The 23,714-nt window shown below is 41.1% G+C and overlaps 1 protein-coding gene across 2 annotated transcripts in view; it reads right to left on the bottom strand.

The window, feature by feature from the left end:
* TBC1D22A (TBC1 domain family member 22A) overlaps window positions 1-23,264 on the bottom strand; it is a 110,033-nt gene extending 86,769 nt beyond the window's left edge. Inside the window, exons 1-5 of one of the 2 annotated variants that reach the window (XM_035128570.3) lie at window positions 22,982-23,264; window positions 20,363-20,417; window positions 17,190-17,246; window positions 10,948-11,285; window positions 9,494-9,667 (exon numbers count right to left, since the gene is read on the bottom strand). In XM_035128570.3, the coding sequence (XP_034984461.2) occupies window positions 9,494-9,667; window positions 10,948-11,158 (385 nt within the window). In that variant the 5' untranslated portion in view covers window positions 11,159-11,285; window positions 17,190-17,246; window positions 20,363-20,417; window positions 22,982-23,264. The remainder of the gene's footprint in view (window positions 1-9,493; window positions 9,668-10,947; window positions 11,286-17,189; window positions 17,247-20,362; window positions 20,418-22,981) is intronic. The other variant, XM_035128568.3, reaches the window with a different exon arrangement.
* Between the last annotated feature and the right edge of the window lie 450 nt (window positions 23,265-23,714).

Raw genomic sequence — 23,714 nt, 5'->3', positions numbered from 1 at the left:
ATTTAATATAAAAGAGGGAGTTATCTTCAATGTCACATTCTAAATTCTCCCTCAAAGCCCAATTCGAAAATCAAGTTGTCTAGTCCTACTACAGCACAAGATATATTAATAGAAATATTTCAGCACATTAGGTTAATTACACCTTATTCTATTTCAAGAAGCATTTAAGCATTACTTGCAATTTTAAACATCATTTTAGCAAGCGGCAGATTAATTCAATTATATCTTCTTAGGCACAACACATTCCTGAGACTATCCCAAACACCAGTAGTCGTGGTAGGTAGATAATATTGAAGTTTATGACACAGCAGCAGCTACATAACTGCTCACTACAAATGCAGGGTACTTCTGATCATTCAAACATTCTTAAAAAGTGGCTGGCTGGCCAGCATTGCTGAGGAACCTGAATAAGGCTCATAGATCCACACTGTCAACTATAGCTGAGAGAGCTATAGTTACAAGCCAAGAAAATAAAGCTATAGAAGCAAGTCTCAAAACATACTTGAACAGTAAGGCAGCAAGCCAATTCCTCAGCAGGCCATCTTGTATTTGAATTAGAAAAAGGTTCACCTTTCAGAAGTGTCATGGAGCCATCTGTTAGAAAGACCAGGAACCTATGCCCTCATCCCTGCAAGGCTAGTCATAGTCTGCCCACTTGTGACTTCTGGATGCACATGGCCGTAATCCAAAAGATGCAGTAAAAAAAGGTTGCATTAGCATTCAGGATTTTTCTTCCTTCTTTAGTTCACCGGTCCCACTCATTTTTTTAAAAGTTGGGCGAGATTGGTAAACAGCCAGAGACAGGGCAATAAGCACACAGGGCAATAAGCACACAGAACTGGCATTTCGCCAAGCACAAGAATGATTTGCAAGAAATCCATTTGTATCTAGGGACAAGGAGCTCAAGATTAAGCTTCTCCTTGCACCCTGCAGTTCCCCTCGTGTGGCCTGCTAACCCAAATATGCTCCAGATGACTGAAGAACGATCTAGGGCAGAATTTGGAGGCATGCAGATGGGGGAAGAGAAATCATAAGTCTCACTGTGCAAGTGGATCTTCATTGCACATGCAGGCAGACACATCACTGGATATCACCCATTTTCTCCTGAGGTTTGGCTACTTGACAGCCTTGTCTCAGCCAAGAGATAATTAATGCAAGCTCTATCATTACCAGCTGCCGTAAGTGAAAGAAACCTGTTTGCCTGGCAGTTGATCCCTTCATAAATGCAGAGAAGGGTGTTGTGGGTTTCCTTCCCCTTTAAAAAGACTACATCAATGAGATTAGGAGTGGACAACCTTTTCCCATAAAAAAGCTGAATTCTCTTGGAAGGAATCTGTCAGCAATGTGCAGGGTCAGAAATGGCAGCAGATGGGACCAGGAATACTTTATACTCCCTCTCTTATCCGTCTTTGATTTTCCTGCTAGGTAATCCTACCTCAGCTGGCACACTCTTCCCTCCCCAACAACCCCAATTACTACTGGCCATGTTACTACTAAGTTTTTTTCCTAAATTTAATAACAACAGAGGGTGACAATTTTCATCAGGATGGTGAGAGGAGTGTTTTTTTTTTAGGAGGGAGAGGGAGAAAGGTTTAAAATTCTCTTCTCTCCGCAATCCATGTGACAAGGGAACAGTTGAAAAGAAGATGGACTGCAGAAAAGATTATTCCTTCTCCCTGCTTAGTGGTATGTTGTGAGCCACAAAAGATTAGGAGTGGGTCAAAAGCAACCCAGGGGGTGCAGATTACATACTGTTGACAACCCAGCCAGATGGGCGAGGTATGTGTGTGTATAATCCCAATCCCAGAAATTAAGCACTTTACTCTCCCTCATCTTAAATGAAAAAGACAAAGACTGCATTTCACAGTAAGTGTTTAAAAGGTTTAAATTGAGACTTTAACATATTCCAATAAGGATCTAGTGTCAAATATTACCATCTGCTTTGTGCATATAAAAACAGTTCTGTCTGAAATCAACTGTAAACAAACACTTCCAAAAAGTCTAATTACATTCACTACTCTCTCAATACTGCTGATTTCACAGCCAATGTTCTACAGGATTTAATTAGGAAAAGGTTAATATTGTATGGCATCATACGGACCCTCTTTTTCTAGCTTCCCATGACTAAAATAGCAAAAGTCTATACAGGTTTACATTGATCATAGGCAAGACATTTTAAAAAGAGAAGCTGGTTGCTTCTTAGTAAACAACTGCAAACCCCTCGTTCACCACTACTTTGAACATGCCACAGCAAGGTTACTTTCACAATACTACAGAAGACTATAAGCAGGTGCAAATCCAACACATCATTTATCCCTGCAACAGGTTGGCTGCAAGTATTTCAAATGCTGGGTTTTTAAACGAGGTAAAAAATTAGAAAGATCCTATAAAATGAAAATTCAATGAGAAAGGATATTGCTCAAAGTGAATAATCTGACACCCGTTACCTCAGGAATCCATTTTGTCACACGTCCTAATGGTTAAGAGGACGTGGGTTCTGCCCATGGCTGCTGGTTGTGGTCCCTTCCAGAAAGGCAACCCATTCCCTCAGATGTGCTAATCCGACAGGGAACAGTGATTGCATTACAAATGGGGAGGATCCAAGATGGCAGCCAAATGGCACAGATCACATAAGAGGCTCAGCAACCACCCCTCCCAAAACTGCCTGCCAGTGGGATATTAATTTTGGATGCAGTGCAAATTATTTGAAGTTAAATTGGGGTGACCTGGGTGGATAAGGTTTATTGCATTGTACTCCAAAGTAACCTGCCCAAGAAATGGAGTAAAACCTCATCCTCTCCAGTTTGCCCTCTTTGAAATGTATCAAGCATCACAAAAGGCTGGGGAAATGTGTTTCAACCACTGGTTGAGTGAGTTTGCTCTCATATTTAGAATAAATAGCCTGGCAACACCCCACAGCAGCCACTTTTGGACAGGCCACACACCCCACTGCCCATTTTGTGATGGTACCCACAACACTCTCAAAATTCCCAATGTGTCCATAAAACCCAAATGGTTGAGAACCCTTGGTCTAGAATCTGATCCATTTAATATGATATACTCAAGTTTCCTAAGGCACACACAAAAAAGTTCAACAGTTTAGCTGCTGCTACATCTGAGTATTCAATTTCCTTTGCTGAGCAGCATGATGTTAAACAGCAGAAGCGTCAAATCTTACCCACCCCCATCCTGTTAAGTGTTGTTAAGTCAATTCTGAACATTCTGTATGTACTTTAAGTAGGATTTCCTCATTCTTATTATTATGTCCTGTAAGGAGTGGCATGCCCCCAATCTTTAGATTCCAATAACAGTGGTACCTCGGTTTAAGAACAGTTTTTGTTTAAGAACGGACTTCCGGAACGGATTAAGTTCATAAACCAAGGTACCACTGTAATCGTTCAGCATTTGTTTCAAACTCCTCTCTTTTGAATGAGCAATGAAAACCCCCATAATATGTCATCTTCTCCAGTTGGCCTTGCATTGCATATTGAGATCCAATACAGGCTTCCTGTATTCCAAAGGTGGAATTCATTCTCCCAGCCAGACATTGTCTATTAAAAAGGACAGAAATTCAAGAGACTTTCCAGTTGGAAATGGCTGGCCACTCAATAAGTGCCCTGGTCCTTTGTTCTGGGACTAATATGCACATGGATACAACAGCAGTCTGCCATCTCTCCTACAACAAACCTTTTCGAAAAAGCTTGAAAATCAGAGGGCTCTCTGAGCCATGTCATCACAACCTTGAAATGAAAGAGCCCTGGCTCTTTTATGTGATGGGGATTTAATTGGTCTTTGCAGAAGTGGGCTGTCCTACAGGTCCATTCTCGAACCAAGTAGATTTATTTTACCATACAGAAACAAACCAGAAAAGCTAGAAAACCAAGTGATAGCCGTAAAAGTAACAGGACAGCTAGGATGTTAGTTTGAGAGGCACCATTTTTAAAAAACAACAACAACAACTAATGGAGAAAAATATATAATGATGAAAGTGATGATGGACAATGTCAAGAAATCTTACAGGGATGTTCTCTGACAATAAAGGCACTTGTGAGGTACCGGTATGTAGCAGCTCATTTTCTTTTGCGAGAAAAATTCAATTGGTAGGAGTAACTCCTCTTCCAGCTGCCAGGGAGCGAAGTACTCCAGTTGTTTTAACTAAAAGCCCAGACTTCATCCACACTCTGTTTTTCCTCTTAAAAGGAAGACAACAGCAGTGACCAATGCTTTTCCCCCTCTCCCTTTTTTTGCTTTAGACCCAACAAATTTAATGAGCCCAGGGTCTCTAAGCAACATCAAGGGGGTGGAAGATAAATTACTTTGAGTGTAGGGATGGGGAACATTAAGGTATCACAAAGAATCTCTATCCTGATGTAGCCATCAGACTGAAATGTCTTTAACCAAGTGTTTTAACAAAAGCAATGCACAGTGCTGCTAAAGCAGATGGAGAGAAACATTTTACTCTGTCCCATAATACTAAGGGTCATTCCATAAAACTGATGATGGAAGAGATTTGTGGCTGACAGATGAAGCAAATTCACACAGGAAAATAGCTTCACACAATCAATGTTGTGATGACCACTACCTTGAATAGCTACAAAGAGGCATTTAGACATGTCTTCTATGAGTTTGTATAACAATGGCTATTAGTCATCAAGTTGGACCCGAAACATAAATGTTGCTGTGCAACTGTTCCCATTTAGGCTGCCACCCACCCACCGATGTCTTCTTCCAGGAATACTCTACTCAATTTCCCTTGCCCCAATTTCCACCAACCATCAGCCAAGCATTCAGTGCCCACTGAGCATTTTTCTGTCCTCAATAGGCTATTTTAGGTCGCCCTGCTAAAATCGGTAATTAGATATGGCAGTCAATTTTGCCCTAGCACTACAAGCCTCAACGCAAGCCATAAGAGCCCTGCTGGATCAACCCAAAGACCCATCTAGTCCAGCATCCTGTTCTCACTGTTACCAACCAAATGCCTATGAGAAACACAATCTGACCACAACGGCATTCTCCACACCTGAAGTTCCAAACAAATTGGGTTCAGAAGCATACTTGCTCCAATAGTGGCGGTACAGCATAGCCATTAGGCTTGTCCTCCATGAATTTGTCTAATCATCTTTTAAAGAAATCCAAGCTGGTGGCCATCACTACCTCTTGTGGAAGTAAATAGTTTAACTCCTTCTCCCAGCCAAGAACCTAATCCTGCTCCTCTTACACAGGATTCTCTATTTTTCCTGGAAGGGCAAGGAAAGATGACAAGTCAGTCAATACTTTAAGCTTCTCCAACCTCTCCTTATTGGGGGAGCTGTAGGAAACAGACCGTAGGAATATTCAACAGTCGGAGCTAATAGATTAACTAGGTAGGCTCCAACAGATTTTCAGGAAAGGGGGATAAACCTACACATTCCTGAAGTTCAACTGAATTCATTGGGGCTTGCATATCTTGCTAAAAATGGCTGAACCAGATATGTCAATTATGTGTTTCTACAACACAATCCTCATTTAGTCTGTGGCAGATTTATGTTGAAACAAATACCATATTACCTAACAGCAATTTGATTCATAGAACTATACCACACAGTTGCATGGCAGAACATCTCTCTCTATTATAAATTATAGGGCCACCCAGCTTCAAACTAATGGGTACTGCCAGATTATGGGTCTCCTTGAAATCACACACATAACTCAATGCAGTATTGTGTTCAAAACCAATATCCATTCTTCTATCACTTTCCTTTAAGTATCATATTTCTAGAATCATAATTTTAAGGGTACCCACAATTCCTGCACATGCATTATCCATCCTGCGACATCAAACAGTTAATTCAGCAAGATGAATGTAAATCGCTACATGAAGTAACGGTTTGCATGAACAATTAAATGATAGACATGATAAACTAGATTTATAAGCTTCACATCCTTATTAAAAAGAATCCTAGCATAATTTAACTATAAAGAACTAGAATATTCTTCCAAGACAATAGATTCATGGAACTCCAGCTCCCCCAACAGCATCTGGGAAGTCAAACAGCACATACAGAAAATGACTTTTATTAAAAAAGGCTTGATATCACTATGGAAACCACTGCAAGCATTTTTTTTTTTAGAGTAATAGCTCTGTTAGGTGCTTCATTAAAAAAAAATCCTAGCAAATAAAGCCCTTAATCTTCAATGAAGCAAAAGTGTCAGTTGAATGCATACAGAAACTGATAAGTCAAATACAAGTGTGCTGAAGGAGTTAACCTGTTCAGAAAGAAATCTAGACAAAAAAGCAAGCTAGATTAGCTAACTAGGGCAGAAAGTTGGAAAATTTAATAGCGAAATAGATGAGGTGGAGATGTGAAAGAAACAGAAAATAACTGCATAAGAGCTTAAGTGAAAGGAGGCACAGAATGTTTAGAAGATCATTAAGAGAGAATTTTAATGTGGATGGTCAAAAGGGCAAATGAGAGCTGTAGAAATATGTGTTGATCTGCATAGCAATTGTACTTCATAAAACTTCCTTCCTATACAGGGTTTTTCCTCTGGAAACATTTATAGCTCCTTTAGTACCAGCTCATACAGAGTATTTTAAAAATGCAGTGTTTTTCACTAACGTTTTTACTCATCCCCCTTGCCAAAGAGGAAAGATGGTGCTAGCTGTTTTGGCAGCAGGCAAGCAACCAACCAAGATGCTTCTCAGCTAACCACTGCCAAAATGACACCCCACCTTCTCTCCCCCAGCTCCAAAGTTCTGAAGCTTAAAAAGAGACTACATCAGATGATTGCCCTCATGTTGGTTGGTTGGCATCCATCTGTCTCGAGAGACAATGGAGTGCACCTCTGGGGGTGAAGTCAAACCATTATTTGTAGCACATCAGGAACCAAGACATTAATCCTATGTACTGTATACCATCCTGGGAGTAACCCAACTGAACATAGCAGGACTTGAATTTCCACATACACACAGTTGCACGGAACAGGAAAGGTAAGCCCATAGTAACCAAAAAGTTGTGTTTGGTGACCAGGGCTAGCCAAAATTTGAAAAATCTGGCTTTCACTCAATTGATGAGACAAGTCCCCAACAAATACATAATGCCCGGAAAGCCTAATGCCACATCCTTGGAAAAAAAATAATTTAATTCTAAAAATTAAGCAAGCTCCAAATTTGTCTGTAACCTGGCCATATCTCTCAACAATCAAGTCCCATTACTGAGAGGTATAAAGACATTTCACTGTTGCAAATCCCGTGATCACACTTCTTGTACATAAGGTGCCTAATGGCTTTACAAAGTATCTGTCATTCAGGAGTGAGGTAGGAAAGGTGACGGCATATTAGAGCTGGCTTAATGGTATCTGCTGCATTTTAGAGACAGCCCACCAAGCCTGACACTCACCATCTGAGCACACGCTATTGAAACTTATGGTTCTCTGACCAACAAGGCACAGAAAAAGCAAGAAAGAGCAGAAATCTCAGACACTAAAAGATCTAGTCATTAGGGAGAGATAAACATTGGATGGAGAAAGGCAGCAAGCTGCTCTTCCTTTTTTGTCGTGTAATTTTCATCTTTTCCTCCTCTTGGAGGGGGAGTTTTCAGAATTCAGCATAAAGTACAAGGAATTGCATCCACCTCTTGCCTTCTTAGAAGCATCTGGAAAGTGAAACAAGATTCTGCCCCTCCACCAAGCCTGTGTGTCCTGGGAGGTGAAATTCCAGTCCAATTTCCACAGGAGAGATACTGATTATCTGGATTTGTGCCAGAAAACAGCCTTAGTCACTCTGGTGCAGGCATAGGCAACATTGGCTCTCCAGATGTTTTGGAACTACAGATCCCATGATCCCTAGCTAACAGGGCCAGTGGTCAGGCATCGTGGGAGTTGTAGTTCCAAAACATCTGGAGAGCCAAGGTTGCCTATGCCTGCTCTGGTGGATGACTTGCTCTAGGGAACTGATGGGAGACTGCAATCCTACTGGTTCTCCTGCACCCCTCTGCAGCTTTTGATGCCATCCATCATGCTGTCCCAAATCAGAGCAGGAGCTCATCTAGTCTTTACCATTTGCTCTATTATAGCAAACTGACCTCAGGGCTTTTTAAATATCTTTTGTTAGATAACTAGAGTTTCCGTTCCTAGAGCTCGGGCAGCACTGTGTATCCCAGTTCCTCCAAGGTCCTAGTGCTGCCAAATACTGGTTTTCTTTTCCTTCAGCTCTGCATTTTCATTAATGTTCATGAGTGGTGATCAGCTTTACATTTGATCTATAAAGAGCTGGGGAAGGAAATCAGGGGGAAATACTAGGCATCACTTGGGGAATTTGAGAGGGGCTGCTACAAAATGTGGGTAACCGAATCAAACGCTGAAATGAAACTGATGTTGTAAAGTGAACATGGATTTCAAATTGTTGCCAACAGATAAGCTGCCAGGCTTTCAAAAGGATTGAAGGTGACAGAACAAAGGAATGACCGGGGGGTGAGGGTGGGGGTGAAAAAGAACAACTCAGAAAATGAACATTTTCACTTTCCAGAATAAATATAAAATGAATAGGAAGGAATGCCATTTCAGTTCCCTGCTGCTCCCCTTGCCTAACAGAAGCGGATGTTATACAAAACAGTCAATGCATACAAGTTTATGTAGTTTATACAATTTATATACAGATGGTACAATATAAACCTTTATTTACGTGCACAAAGTCCTTATCAGGTTATGAAATCAAGTGCTACTTTATAAAACTAGAATATTTGATTTCAAATCAAACACAAGTCAAGGTGGCTGAAAGGGTGAGGGGCACGTCCACACCACAAACTTTAACTTTAACAACAATCCCTCTCTCTCAGAGTACTCTGTAAACCAGGCATCCCCAAACTGCAGCCCCCAGATGTTTTGGCCTACAACTCCCATGATCCCTAGCTAACAGGACCAGTAGTCTGGGAAGATGGGAACTGTAGTCCAAAACATCTGGAGGGCCGAAGTTTGGGGATGCCTGCTGTAAACTGTAGTTCTGCGAGGAGGAAAGGAGTATCCTAACAATTCCCAGCACCCTTAAAAACTACAGTTCCCAGGATTCTTTGGGGAAAACAATGTATGCTGAAGTGGTATAAAAATGGACATTCATGAATAGTGCAGTTGAAACCAGAGAATAAATCAATGTTCAGTACCAAACCCTAAAAAGGGAATTTCATTGTAACACCAATTAAGACCTGCCATAAAACAGAATCACAATTTAAAATCCTTGAAAGTCTGAAATAGGTAAGCTCAAAACTTTTGTTCCTTACGAAATAACTAAATCCCTAGAGAAGTACATATCACATTTTAGCAGGGATCAAACTGCCAGAGATAACCTTGCTACAAAAGACCCAACTTCAACTTAAAACACGCATTGAAGAACCCACTACTTTTTGCCATATATTTGTAAGGTGGCAGCACTGCTGTTGTGGCCCAACTCAGATCAAGTCGCAACCCAGTACTCTGCCCTAACCCACCAGTTGAAGACCAATGGTTAAGGAGTACTCACCAAGGTTTGTGTTGGGGCCAGCCAGAATTTGCTTGAATTTATCTAAACGTGATGCCTCTCTTTCCGATAGCATAGGGATACCTGAGCTACTGTGGTCTGACACTCCACCCACCAGAGTGGAGGCTTGCGGAAGGGACTGAGATCTTGGCACAGAAATAACCTCATCAGCACCATCTGTAGAGTATATAAAGGAGCAAACAGACATAAAGTGATCCATTTTTTTTAATGCAAAGGTAAAACTTTCATTTAAAACAGAAAAATATTGGGACACAAGCATTTGTAACAGCTGTTTGGCTAGAGACAGAAAATGTTATATCCACTGTGGCTTCAAAACAGTTATAAAAATAGAACTCCCTGTCATCATGTCAATACCAAGAATCTCACGTTTGTGAAGAAACAGCTGAGAACAACTGATGGGTTATTCATATAGAACGGCATAAACACACACACTTCAAGTAGTAATGTTTTAAAAGGTTCCTACAATATTTTCTTTTATTAAACACTTTCACAGTGATGTAGCAGGGTTTCCCATTTTTTCCTTCCAAGACAAAGAGGAAACAGTGATTTGTGTGTCTTAAAAACAACTCGGGACTCATTTGTTCAGGATTACATGAAAATGCTAAAAACGCCTCCATATAGTCATGCATGACATTTTTTGCATGACATGCAGTCTGCTACCAAGTATTCGTGTCAAGTGGGCCTTGTTCGCAGTTCAAAGTAGAAAAGTTTAGTTTGTCCACTTTCTTATCTATGGTCATATAACCTCAAAATTAGGACTGTCACAATGTGCTCTTTGTGGGGCTGCCTTTGAAGGCAGCCTTGAAAAAGAAGATTACAGTTATGAGGTTATGAAAGAGAACTGGGCGTTGGGACTGCATCGTGTCATCAGTGCTTGATAGCTCCACTGATTTCTAGTCGCATTGTGAACTCCAAACCAAGTGCTGGCGCTTAGTTTAAAGTAGTATATGCAGGAAGCTGCCTTATACCACAGCAAGATATTTGTCCAAGACATTGTCTACACTGACTTGTAGCAGCATTGAGCTTTAGATCTACATGGCTTGGTGTCTGAACTCCTACTCCTTCATCAACATGCCCACACATATAGGTAATCATGGAGAACCCCCTACGAATGAACATCACATGTGGTGACTGGAAAGGGGACCTCAATTAAATGGCCCTTCTGAGTTATGGTCCTTAAATGCCACTATTTGGATCAGTCCCATAAACATTAGTGGGGTAGATTTAGGGTATAAACTACAAGAACTACTAGCACATTTCCCCAACTTCTCATTATTTTTATTTTTGAATGGATAACACGACCCTTTCAATTACTGTCTGGCTTAAGAGGGAAGTGAAAGCTTCCAAGCCCTCAAGAAATCCTGGAATAAGGTATACACTACAGCTTTCAACCTAGAGAAACAATGAATGGCAATGGAGTTTGAGGTTTAATATACCTGCAGAACTTGATGTGTTGCTTTCACTGACAGATTTAACCAGTCTGCTGTCACCACACGCAGCTGAGGGCAGTTCTGAAAGCTGCTGTGGTTGCTCCTTTTCCACCTGTTCCTCCTGCAATTTGTGCTGTTCTTGTAATTTGCTGTGATTCTGAATTACTCTGTTAGCCGTTTCCATGACTACATCTGTGTTAAGGCTTTCTGCAGCCATCGCTAGGAGTTCGTCGTCGTCATCCCCAACATCCCAAGCATCGCTCGTGTTGCTTTCGAATTCTTGAAACGTGCTGATTTTCTTCAGTTTCACTGGAGTTGTTGGTGGCTTGGCTCCAGGTTTTAAGCTGTTTAAAAGGAAAAAACAGCACTTTACACAAGCACTTTTGTGCTTATTATACTACCTGACAAAGTAAATAGTTCATTCCAACTAAAGCAAAAAGTTACACTAAGGCTGGCCCAAATTCAACGGGACGGGACATATTTCTGAGAAGACTTGGTAAGAAGTGAGCTGCTAATCAGCAAACAATGTGCAGCTAACCAAAAATTAGTTAGATGTGCAGCTTTTTCAGTTTTCCATAGCATTTGGCATACCTAGTTACTGTGGTTTGTATGTTACTGCAAGGCCCTCCATCAGCACAACAGGGCTTCCTCTCCCTCATGTGCCCTGCACCCACTCAAATCTGTTCTGGGGGTTCCCCCAACCCCCCAGAGCAGATTGGAGGACCACCAGGTGCATGCAGGCAGATGAAGTCCTTGCACTAAGGGGATGATTTTGCTGGATACAACCCCATTTCAGCTCCAACTATAAGGATATTTCTGCATTTTAAATTAGAATAGCAATGGAAGAGGCTGGTCTCAAGCTGGTGCTCAGAAGCAGTGATGCTGTGAAGAATGCCTGGCATATTTTGGACAAGGGTCTTGGACAAGGGATCTCTGTATGTATTTTTCCAGTTCATAAATGATAGCTTGTTCAAGAAGATACTTTGCACAAAATACTTTCCATCTTTCACAAATTAAGTGCTACTTTCAAGCACAGCCTGCTTCTCCCTTCACTTATCCATTTCTTTTAAATTGTGGTACTGCCCTCTCTAGGGTTAGAAAGTAGAATAGAAAAGTTAGCAGCCAAATGGCTTCTGGAACCTGGGTTGTGGGCACACCGCTTTTTATTATTTTGATAAGCATGATCTAATATGCAATTCACATAAGTGACACATTGTTATATCACATTTTTAGCAGAAATTGTTAATACATGTTTAATTTGGTGTTTACAATAAAAAATATTGGTACTGTACTCCACTTCAGTTTTCAAAACATTCTACTCTTTATTGTTAAACGTCTTAACACATTGTCTTTCCTTAACATACACTTTGAGGCTTTAAAGCACATACATTTCAGTAATCCTTGAGTATCAGCCAGGTGCAAAAAATGGCACCCAGATATTTTTAGGTGCTCACAAATGGAGAATCTTTAGGCGCAAAATGCGCCTGGCACCATGCTAATTTCGAACCCTGGACCTTTCCTGCTCCACATTCTTTCATGCCTAAAAAAATACTCAAAATAAACTACTCTTCACTTCCCAAAGAATTCATTTAACTTGAACAATTTTTATGAGAAAATTATCACCAAAAAAAACTTGAGGGGCTTCTGAATATTTTCCTGCAAAACAAACTTTTAATGAAACCTCCAAAATTTTCTATTGCACTAATCACAGACAGTAAATGTGGGCAGAATAGCCTGTCATTACAGCTCAACAGATCCAAGAGGGATTGAGCAAAATACTGCTCAGTACTGCTAGCCACACAAGAGTAGGACTGAAATCCATTTTGATTCATTTTCTGGATCATCTTCTACATTAACTCAGAGTTGCTCCAGTCCCTCTTTTCCATCCAGTTCTCCTCCCTCTCCCCATTATGCTACTTGCTGCTTATTTCAAGCACAATCCTCTGGTAAATTCTGTGCAAGCCCCATTAATTTTAATTGAGCTGAGCAAGTCCATTTCAATGGGACTCGCACAGGAAAGCTTCCCAGAGTTATTTGTAATTTTATGTTTAAGGCTTATAAATGACAAAGTTTTGCTAGTTTAATAAAAAAAGAGGGAGAGACAGGTTCTATGAAGTAAAACAAGAAAGGTATGTAGGTCAAAAGGTGTTTGTTACTCCTTTATTTTCTTCTGCATTCACAAACCTATTGTTTCATACAGCCTGTCAAAGATATTGTTTCATTGTCTTAAACACTAAGTGACATATTTGCACTGTGTGTGCTTACTTTGATAGGTAAAGGACCTCATGAGCTATTCCCTTTAAATATCATAGAAACTGTCCGAACCTCAGAGATTGCAGGAGAGAATTAGCTTGCTTATCTTGAAACACCTTTAGCTCGGTACAAAGAACCAAGTGCAATCCTGTTAAAATTTAGCTACTGGTTGAATTTTATTCAAGACTATTCACCAGCCCATTTTCATACATATTCTCTCCAAAGTAAACCTCACCATGTCCCAAATGTGCACATGACAGTAGCACAAGGCTAAAAAAAATGATTTAGTACAAAGAGGGATTATTTTTCTCCAGACATGTAAACATATTCCTCCTTCCCTTTTGAATTCAAAGTGCATTTGAGCCATGTCATCTACTGCATAGCAGCAATGCTTTTTTTAAAAAAAAATGCCTAGCAAGTAATGTTTTAAAGGCAACTATTTCAGATTTCAGTTTGCATGTCATAGGAATCACTGGGCAAAGCTGCTGTTTTACACAAAGGGAAGGAGTCATAAGTGAGGTCTACTTCAACTCTGGCATACATATACACAATACAGTCGTACCTTGGTTTTCGAACAGCTTAGTTCTCAAACGTTTTGGCTCCCGAGCACCATAAACCTGGAAGTGACTGTTCCGGTTTGCGAACTATTTTTGAAAGCTGAACGTCTGATGGGGCTTCTGGGGCTTCCAATTGGTTGCAGGAGCTTCCTGCAGCCAATCAGAAGCCGCACTTTGGTTTCCGAACATTTTGGAAGTCGAACAGACTTCCGGAACGGATTCTGTTTGACTTCCAAGGTACAACTGTACTGTAAATAGAAGTCTAAACAAGTAAAGTGGGAATGGCAGACATCATAAAGACACTTGTGAGGAAGCTGTGGTTAGCTACAATTCCATGTGGGGTTGTATACAGAATATAGTGTGCACAATGGTCCTGACTATTTTAGCCTCCAAGATCTTCCTAGCTTTTATCAAGCTGAAGAAAACTTCACTGTCAAGTCTAGGGAACCTGCTTAATTTAATTGCCTTAAAATACAAATCTTAAGCAGCACTGAAACAAGTGGGTTTAAAGAATAATTTCTCTTTTACACTGTGTTGTCATGTTTGATAGACATACAAATTATTATTGCTGTCTGCCAGGAAACATTTTCTTCTTCAAGTAGTATAAGGCACACTCACGTTTGGGTTATGGGAAGGCAGAACCACAGTTTATCTGTTTAAGAAAATAACCCAGTGAAGGAAAGACTTTCCATGAGGTGCAAACTATTGTTACACAGGAGGTTACCACGCACCTTTTATATGCTTTTACTACAGACACTGAATCAAGGAGACAATGTAAAATTGTAGCATCATGATGGTGGGGAGAGAGCAAGTTTATACAACAATATACAATTCCTAGCTTGTTCAGATTCTTCATTGTCCTGTATGACAACTTATTAATTACAGAGTACTAAAATAAAGAGGTAGGAACCACATTACACGTTTCACAAATGGTTAAAGATGGTGTGTTTCAGATCCACAAACAAGTCTGTAAATTTTTTTAGGTAACCTGCCAGAGATACCTTTCTCAGAAATAAAATTAAAAAATTCCTTCAGTAGCACCTTAAAGACCAACTAAGTTTTTATTTTGGTATAAGCTTTTGTGTGCATGCACACTTCTTCAGATGCATGCACACGAAAGCTTATACTAAAATAAAAACTTAGTTGGTCTTTAAGGTGCTACTGAAGGAATTTTTTTATTTTACTTCGACCCAGACCAACACGGCTACCTACCTGTAACCAGAACTTTGTCAGAAAGTTACCTAATTCAAAAGAACTTTTATAAAGCTTGTTTTCCTCATCACTAGTCAAGTGGTCATTTACAAACCCAATATAATACTTGCAATTTTTTGATCACTCACAGACCTGCTGCAACATGTAAACGGTATTATATTCACAGAGTAGTCTCAAGAGATTGCCTGACGTTGTGTCAAAATAATACTGCCACTCTCTTAGCTCCTTGGGAGATTTCACCAACCTTCCCAGTCTCAACTATGACTTACCATCAGTATGTGCACAAGTATGATTTATCTAACTAGGGTGTACAAACTGGTCTCAAAGCTTGGTAACCATCAACCATAGCAAGTGTAGGTATACGTGACAGTGATTCCTGTTAAACTGGGCAGAGGAAAAAGGGAGAATTCACACCATGGGAGGCGGGGAGGAAAGGAACTAATCCCAATGTATTAAAAATGGTTAAGAGATCAGCAACATTACAGCTGCACTGCCAAACTACTCCAATTCCAGAAATAATAATAGTATGAACAGGGAGCGATAAAATCCATACTCTAGTTCAGTTCCTCCAGACTTGACATTTACAGTTTGCATCTTTTTGCCAGCTCATAAATTGGTTCTCCTCCAGCTGACAGAAAGCAAGCCTCTCAAATAATTCACCTCCTGCTATTTCTCAGTTTATATCTGCTTAAGCTAGTTTGCCTGTGCAAGAAGGAAAGCCGTAGTGATACGAAAGATCGGAGGAGCAAAATGGACCAATTTAAAAATCTGGTAGACAATCCAAGGCTGAGTAGCATTATCATTGAAACAAAATTATTTTGTTGTATTAGCTCTACAGGAGGAAAAACCTGTCTCCTACCACTGTTGAGACCATACATGGTATTTCTTGCAAGCAGGACTGGGGGGAAAACTATTTCCTATTAACATCACCAATCAATATGTCACAGTGAAACTGCTGTGTAGGAATTAAGACTGCAATGTAAATACAGATGGATCTGTATTTATATTGCTTCATGTATTTCCAGTGAACTCGTAGTACAAGAGACCCTTGCGCAAAGGAAACTGAGAAGACAGCTAGCGCGCTCCCAAATGGCCAGAGCTTCTTTAATAGGTCCATACAACAATGGGAAACATTATGCTTGCTCATTGTTAATGAATGCACAATATAGAAGACATTTCTTGGTTTAAGTGAGGGATAGGGAACCTTTTTCAGCTTGAGGGCTGGATCAAGGACTGACCCACCCTCCCTAAACCATTTTGACAGGTGTGTGGGGCAACTCATCTGTCTGTCCTCCGACATCATTATGCTGTCAAATAACAACGTCAAAGGTGCTGACACGACCCACTTTGACAACTTGCAGCCACAGTTTGGATTCAAACCAGGCCTGCAAAAGGATAGCTTTCCTTTGCCGACTAGCAAAGCAAGTCCACAAATATGAGGTGTATGTTTTCAAGCACAGTTTCGAATCCAAACCACACCTGTAAACCAGCACCTTCAAAGGGGTTCACTGTCAGCACTGATCAGAGCTGACAGCACAGCTCACTTGCCAACAATAGGAGCACACTTTAAACTCTTACTCATTTCCTTGCATCCACATATTTCCCTGCCTCAAACCTTACATCATATATGATGTTAGCTGGGTGGGGCTTTGGGGGGGGGCACAGCCTTCCAGGCTAAATTGGGATATAAAAGCACTATAAAAATATTTTTAAATTAAACAAATCAATAATAAGCAGCCCTTGATGAAACATCGACAAAGCACAAAGCTTAAAATATTAGTTTGACATAAGGAAAAATAATTACCACTCCCAAATATAATATGGCCTTGGCCCAAGAAATGTTAAAACATTGTTTGCAAATCTGTAATATGAACACAATTACGGTAATACAAGCCAGCTGAAACGGAGTCAAATGCTTTGAAACATGAAAATAAGTTACCCTAATTTTGGCAACAGTTGTCAATAGTAAAGAAACACAGTTGCTTATATTAAAATTACTTAATGCAGCATTACAAACTGATTAGCATATTCCATAAAGTGAAGGGACTTTCAAGCTAAGCCAAAATAATGTTTAGCAATAAAATTCAAAAAGCCAGTGGAAAACAGGAATGAAGAGAGCAATATGGTCAGAAGCAGAAAGAGAAGATGACTAAAGCATTGACTTCAACAAAAGATTAGATACTGAGAAGATTTAAGTCCTTTATTTGCTTTTTTAAAAAAACTTACGTTCCATGCAATAGTGGATCAAAAGGAGGATGCTGAGCTCCGTATACATGTTGAATACTAAAAAGGAAGAAAGAAAGTTTAGTACAATTACAGCATAATCCAACGCCTATTTACATGGAATTTCATTGAAGCTGACTCCCTAATAAGTGTGTTTAGCAGGCTTCAAAAATAACTCAAGACTTTTCTTATACTATAAGAAGTCTTATACTATTTATTTATAATATTTACAAACAGTACTCCAGTTAAACTAAACCATACATTGGCAGGAAAGGATATGCTGCACTCTTTAACAAAAATGTATTTTATATAAACAGATGAGCCCATCCAGCTTAAGACAATAAACATACAGGGGGCAACCATTTCATGCAGAGTTTCCATTCCTGGCCCTTGTGCGCATATAAGTTTTCCCCGCCTCCGTTTGCCAAAACGGGAACAGTGTCAATTGGACATGCATAAAATGGTCACCTTCTGTACATCCTTTTAAGATTTAGATCATAGCTATACTGAAAGCACCTGCAAGCACTCATCAGAGACAGGGAAGCCAAGACTCTTTATAGGTTGTTAAGACTCCATCTCCAATCAGCCCCAGTCAGCATGGCCAATAGAAGTGGTGTAGTAGGTGTCGGATTGCAGGCAAAATCCTAACATTATCAGATAAGCAAGACAACAATGCTAGCCCTCTCCACATTAAAATGCTTTCAGCAACAACAAGCTTGTTAAACTATTCTGTACTGAAAAGCACTAGAATAGACCTTTGAGCTGATGATCCCACAATAGGTAGAGATTCACCTACTGCTGCTTGAACGCTGTTTAAATTACAGTATTGTTTAACAAGACAAGGACCTACCAAACTGAAATTTGCTACTGCTCCAGCCCAAATCATCACTTCACTTGGACTTATTTCTTTCAACTATAGGGAATATTCCACAATGTACCACACTAATGCTTTACTTGCAAAATTCAATGGATTAGTTTTTATTAAATAACTAGGTGGACCAGGACCAAGTGAAACAAACCCAACTAGCCTAATAATAGTCAAAAGCCACGTTTGGTCACTGTACATTTTACACATCTGTGATGTTTCCAGAAGAACTCTCCTGAAAAATCATGCACGGCCATTATATATATAAAGAAACACAAGTCAATTTCAATATGCCTTAGTTTCATCTTTGTGATGTTTTAAGTGCCTTGCTTAAAGTAGAACTGAAATAGAAAGCATTCAACTCAAAATACTTGAAAGCAACTTACTAATGTAGACTACTTCAATGACTTATCCCCATCACACCCCTTTTCATCCAAGTTTTAAATGCTGGATTTATATAAAACAGGCATAGGCAAACTCAGCCCTCCAGATGTTTTGAGACTACAGTTCCCATCATCCCTGACCACTGGTCCTGTTAGCTAGGGATGATGGGAGTTGAAGTCCCAAAACATCTGGAGGAACAAGTTTGCCTATGCCTGATATACAATCTTAGAAGTCATAAGCGCTCAATAATCTTGAATAGTGCATTACAGTACTAAGAAATTGCATATTAGTAGGCTAATTGTGAAACAAATAAGTCTACAGTTTTACAAGTATTGCATATATTGTAGTGTAGAACTTCCTACATGTGGTACTGTCCACATTTCCTTCTCTAATATCACACACCATACCACATTCTTCAGGATTGGCTGTAGAAAAACTATGTAAGTAACTATAGAGAATTTTAATATATCACTTATACCATAATACCATAACCTGATCCAGCAGATGATGCCAGGGAGAGGTTGTGCAAGAAAGTCAATGACTGGGAGATGTGGGTGGAGAAGCCAAGCCAGAGGTGTCACAACTGTAGACTATTAAGTGCTGTTACAAGTGACTCTTTATCTGCTGAGGAAAATGGACATCTTCCTATGCTATGGACACAGCCTGCTGGTGAAAAACATTCTAGTGCATCCCATGTGGCAGGAATCCACAAAGTTCCTAGCCCAACACTAGAATCCTTCAAACATTACTTACATAAACAGGACACCATGTGATTACCGAGGGACAGGATCACACTACCTGGCAGCACCTATTAGTAAATAATCGTGTCTCAGATTAACCTCATTGGTTATTCATCTGAAGACGAGGCCAGGCACTGGCCCCAGGAGAGGACCTGAAGAACAGTTCTACACTCCAGTAAATGCCTGATTTAGGGGGGTATTCTTCCATGCTCCTCACTTCCCTCGACAGCACATGCGGAAACTGCCTTCTTGACTGTTGGACCCACTATTGGTCTTGTCTGCTCCATCCATCAGACTCTGGCTTTGCATGCAAAGGAAGTCCCTAACTCACCAATGGTATGTGACCCATCGGCTACCTTCACCTGGTTTAGCCTAGCGGACCAGTCAAAGTTGTTTTTCTAGGAGTCACAGATGAGAGCTGAGCAGGGTGGGGACCAAAAGTGGACAAACTACCTCAGAAGGAGCATGAACCCCACGAACCCTTCAAAAATCCCCACCATTTTAACCTAGCCTTTGAAACTACCTCAGCCAAATATTCTCACCCTGCTCTAGATAAGTACAGAGGGCTTCACTGTAGGAACAAAAGTTCCAGTAGCTATGGGTTTTTTTCTCGATACTCAAATTATTATTATTAATTATTAATGAAATCCACAAGCTCTGTCTCCTCAATTTTAGCCAAATAAAGGCTCCCATGACCTTCTGAAGGCAGTTGTCAACAGGCCATCACAAAAGGTAATGAGATGTGCTCCCCCACCCTAGCAATCTGAACATTGTTTTCTGTTGTAGTCATCAACATCTGCTGTCTGCAACACTATAACACATGTGTTTATTTGAAATGTTCCCTTCATCTAACAATCTCAACAATCCCAAGGCAGGTTGCAACAAAGATAAAACAAGTTCAAACAAAACAGTTCATGAAACCACAGAGAAACAGTCTACAATATGTAGGATCATAAAATATCCATAAAACATCCCTTAGGCTGGAAAAAATAGCACCCCACAAATGCCTGGGCAAATAAACATGTTTTAAGGTTGAGCTGAAATAAGATAATAGCCAGCGCCAAGACCTGGAAGGAAAGGGATTCCATAAATGGTGGACATTCTACTAACTATGCTACTTTTAAGAGGTAGAGAGACCAACTCAACAGCCTTGATTCTGTAATTCATATTGTTCAAAGCAAACTCACCGCCTCAATTTCTCCAATGGGTATTTGTTGTCCTATTCTGGCATCACATTCTCCACTGTCAATGAAATGCACATAGGCACCTTAACAGATTTTCTTGTTATAAACATACTCCCATTGTTGAACTCACACTTTTTTTTATGGCAGAGTCCACATATCTTTAACAGCTACATGACACACACAAACTCAACAGATACAGTTTCCTTCTCACTAGCATAAAGGCGAACCATTGTAAAGAGCTTCACCTCGTCCAGCTAGGAACCATATCAGAAGAGAGACCCGAGCATTTAATGCTATAAGTAACTCTAAGCAAAAAAGATAAAATTATATTTCCCTACCAAAATTGGGTGAAATACTTTGTTCTTCAGTGGACACTGCTATTTACCTCTCCTTCCACAGGCTTTGGGTGACCTGATCATATGCATGAGGCCATATGAGCAGATCTGAGCAAGAACCATCTGTTTCAGCATCTCTCCTAACAGTGAGAAATGATTCCAGGCCAGATATAAATTTAGGAGACCCTCCCCTCAAAAGAAAGATACTAACTGGAGCCATAAGGAAAATGACATGGTGCCTCTGATCAGCTACTAAGTACAGGGATATGTTGTTGTTGATGATGATTTTATTGTATTTATACCTCGCCCATCTGGTTGGATTTCCCCAGCCACTCTGGGCAGTTTCCAACAAAACTAAAAACACGCTAAAACATCAAACATAAAAAACTTCCCTAAACAGGGCTGCCTTCAGATGTCTTTGAAAAGTCAAATAGCTGTTTATTTCCTTGACATGTGATATGAGAGCATTGCACAGGGTGGGCACCACTACCGAGAAGGCCCTCTGCCTGGTTCCGTGCAAGTTCACTTCTCTCAGTGAGGGAATCAGCAGAAGGCCCTCGGAGCTGAACCTCAATGTCTGGCCTGCACAATGGGGGACAAGACACTCCTTCAGGTATACTGGGCCAATGCTGCACCAAGCTAATAAGGTAATGGTAATGGTAATGGTAATGGTAATGGTAAAGGACCCCTGGATGGTTAGTTCCAGTCAAAAGATGACCATGGAGTACAGTGCTCATCTCGCTTTCAGGCTGAGGGAGCCGGCGTTTGTCCACAGTTTCTCGGGTCATGTGACCAGCATGACTAAACCACTTCTGGCACTTACCTTCCCACCGCAGCAGTACCTACTTGCACTGGCATGCTTTTGAACTGCTAGGTTGGAAGGAGCTGGGACAGAGCAACAGGAGCCACTGACCTTCGGATCGGCAAGCCCAAGAGGATCAGTGGTTTTAGACCACAGCACCACCTGTGTCCCAAGCTAATATCCCACTCTTAATTGGGGGTCAGGAGTTCTTGGCAACCTTATTCTAAGGCGCCTGGAGGTCAGCTAGTCCACCTCCCACCCTGTCTCTGCACCATGGGCGTAGCTGCGGGGTGGGGGGCAGCTACCTGAATCAAGTAAATAAACACTTAAGCCAGAGTAGAAATTGTCGAAAGATTCTGACAGATCTTTAATGAACCCTTGAGGTTGAAAGAAAGTAAGCTGAAACAACTGTTGCAGGGACATTGCATTCCTTCTTTTTCTTTTAGAAATCATTTTTATTTGGTTTTACAAATACAAAGTTATAAATATCCAAATATATATCCATATACAGAGATTCCTCAAAATCTCGCGACTTCCCCCCACCCCCTCCATGGGGTCCCAATTTGAACATTTACAACTGCATATTCTTCCATTCTCTTAACTTTTATATCAATCCATATTGCCCGTGGTGTTTGATACACTAGAAGTGAAATTAAAATCCTGAGGCATTTCATTCTTAATCTGCCTGACAGAAGATGAGAACAAGCAGGTGTCCTGGACAGGGCCGGATTTAGGTTTTATGAGGCCCTAAGCTATCGAAGGTAATGGGCCCGTTATATGTCCAGTGTCCTTTGTCAACAACAAATTGTCACTGTATTTTGTGTTGGATATGTGCTATATAGTAATTTAAGGACCTAATAGGTATCTAAAGCCATTTGCACATAACAAAATATGTATTTTATCAAAGTACTGTAATTGTTAAACTGAGATACAATTAAGAAGAAGTATATTAATAGTGAAATACAATTAAGAAGAAGTATATTGATAGGGAAATAATAATTAAGCTCTAACTTAAACTGATGTTTTATACATAACCAGCTTAATAATGTAACGCAAACACATTGGCATTTGGCAATAACAAAAGTTCCTTTAGAAACACAATTTACAAAGACCCATAATTTGGGGGGGGGGGGGCAAGAGAGTGGGACCCTAAGCTATAGCTTGTTTAGCTTATACGTAAATCCGGCACTGGGACTCCTGGACCACCTCCCCGACATAAATTCTGGCTGCCTGCCCCCACTCCTAACATAAAACCTGCCCGTGCTCTGTACCACAATCAATACTAGCAGCAACCCCCAACCGTTTCCCCCCCGCGAATTTGTGCCGTCCCACAGCGAGCGCCACACCGGCGGGCATGTTTACTTCGCGCAAAGCCCCACCGAGAACCAAGAAAACAGGGGCAAGCTGATAACATTTCGAGATTTCCGCCTCAGCAAAAGCCTCCCGCCACCCGGGAGAAACTTTTCCACCCGCGCCCTCGCTCACCTGCCCGGCACCCGGGACGCATTCCGCTTCCAGAACTGCTTCCTACCCGCGTCGCTCGCCATCTTCCCGTCACCTCATAGCCTTTTTTCACCCGGAAAGCGAGAGCCGCCGCCGCCGCGGCCTCGAGCGCAGGTACGCACAGAGCCAGACCGGGGGCCCCGAACGTTATATCGCCCCCTCCCCCCAAAGCCGAGCGCCGCGGCCCTCACTCCATCCCTGCCCCTCTTCTCCCTGACAGAGAGCAGCGCGCCGCCATCTTGGCACCCTGCAACAACCCTTCTCCCCATTGGCTGCCGGGGAACAGCTGTCGACTACGCCCAGTCGCGAGTGAGCGTACTGCCCGGCGTGTGGGTTTTTTTTGTTTTTGCCCAATCAAAATCCTCGAATCAGATCTGAGGAGGAGCTGGAATTTTGGCCAATGGAAGCCCCAGTGTTATGGCCTTCGCTGTTTCTCGGCTGTTCATTGGCTCTCGAGGAACTCCCTCGCGCCGCTTGACCCCGCCTACTCTGAAGTGGCTATAATTTGCCTGGAGGCGCTTGGCGTCTTTACAGCTGAGCGATGATGAATTGGAGTCAATTAGACGCTAGGACTCAAAAACATCCCTTATACATAGTCAAGTTTCAAAGGGTTCGGCTTGTGCCACCCGCAAACATCTGATATGCACTTCCTTCATGCCTTGATTCTTTTCTCTGGTTTCCAAGAGCTACTTAAACGTGCATTTTAAAAATTATT

The sequence above is a fragment of the Zootoca vivipara genome, chromosome 9 (assembly GCF_965207765.1).
Source record: "Zootoca vivipara chromosome 9, rZooViv2.hap1.1, whole genome shotgun sequence".
Taxonomy (NCBI): Eukaryota; Metazoa; Chordata; class Lepidosauria; order Squamata; family Lacertidae; genus Zootoca; species Zootoca vivipara.
This window is presented reverse-complemented; position numbering and strand designations above follow the sequence as displayed.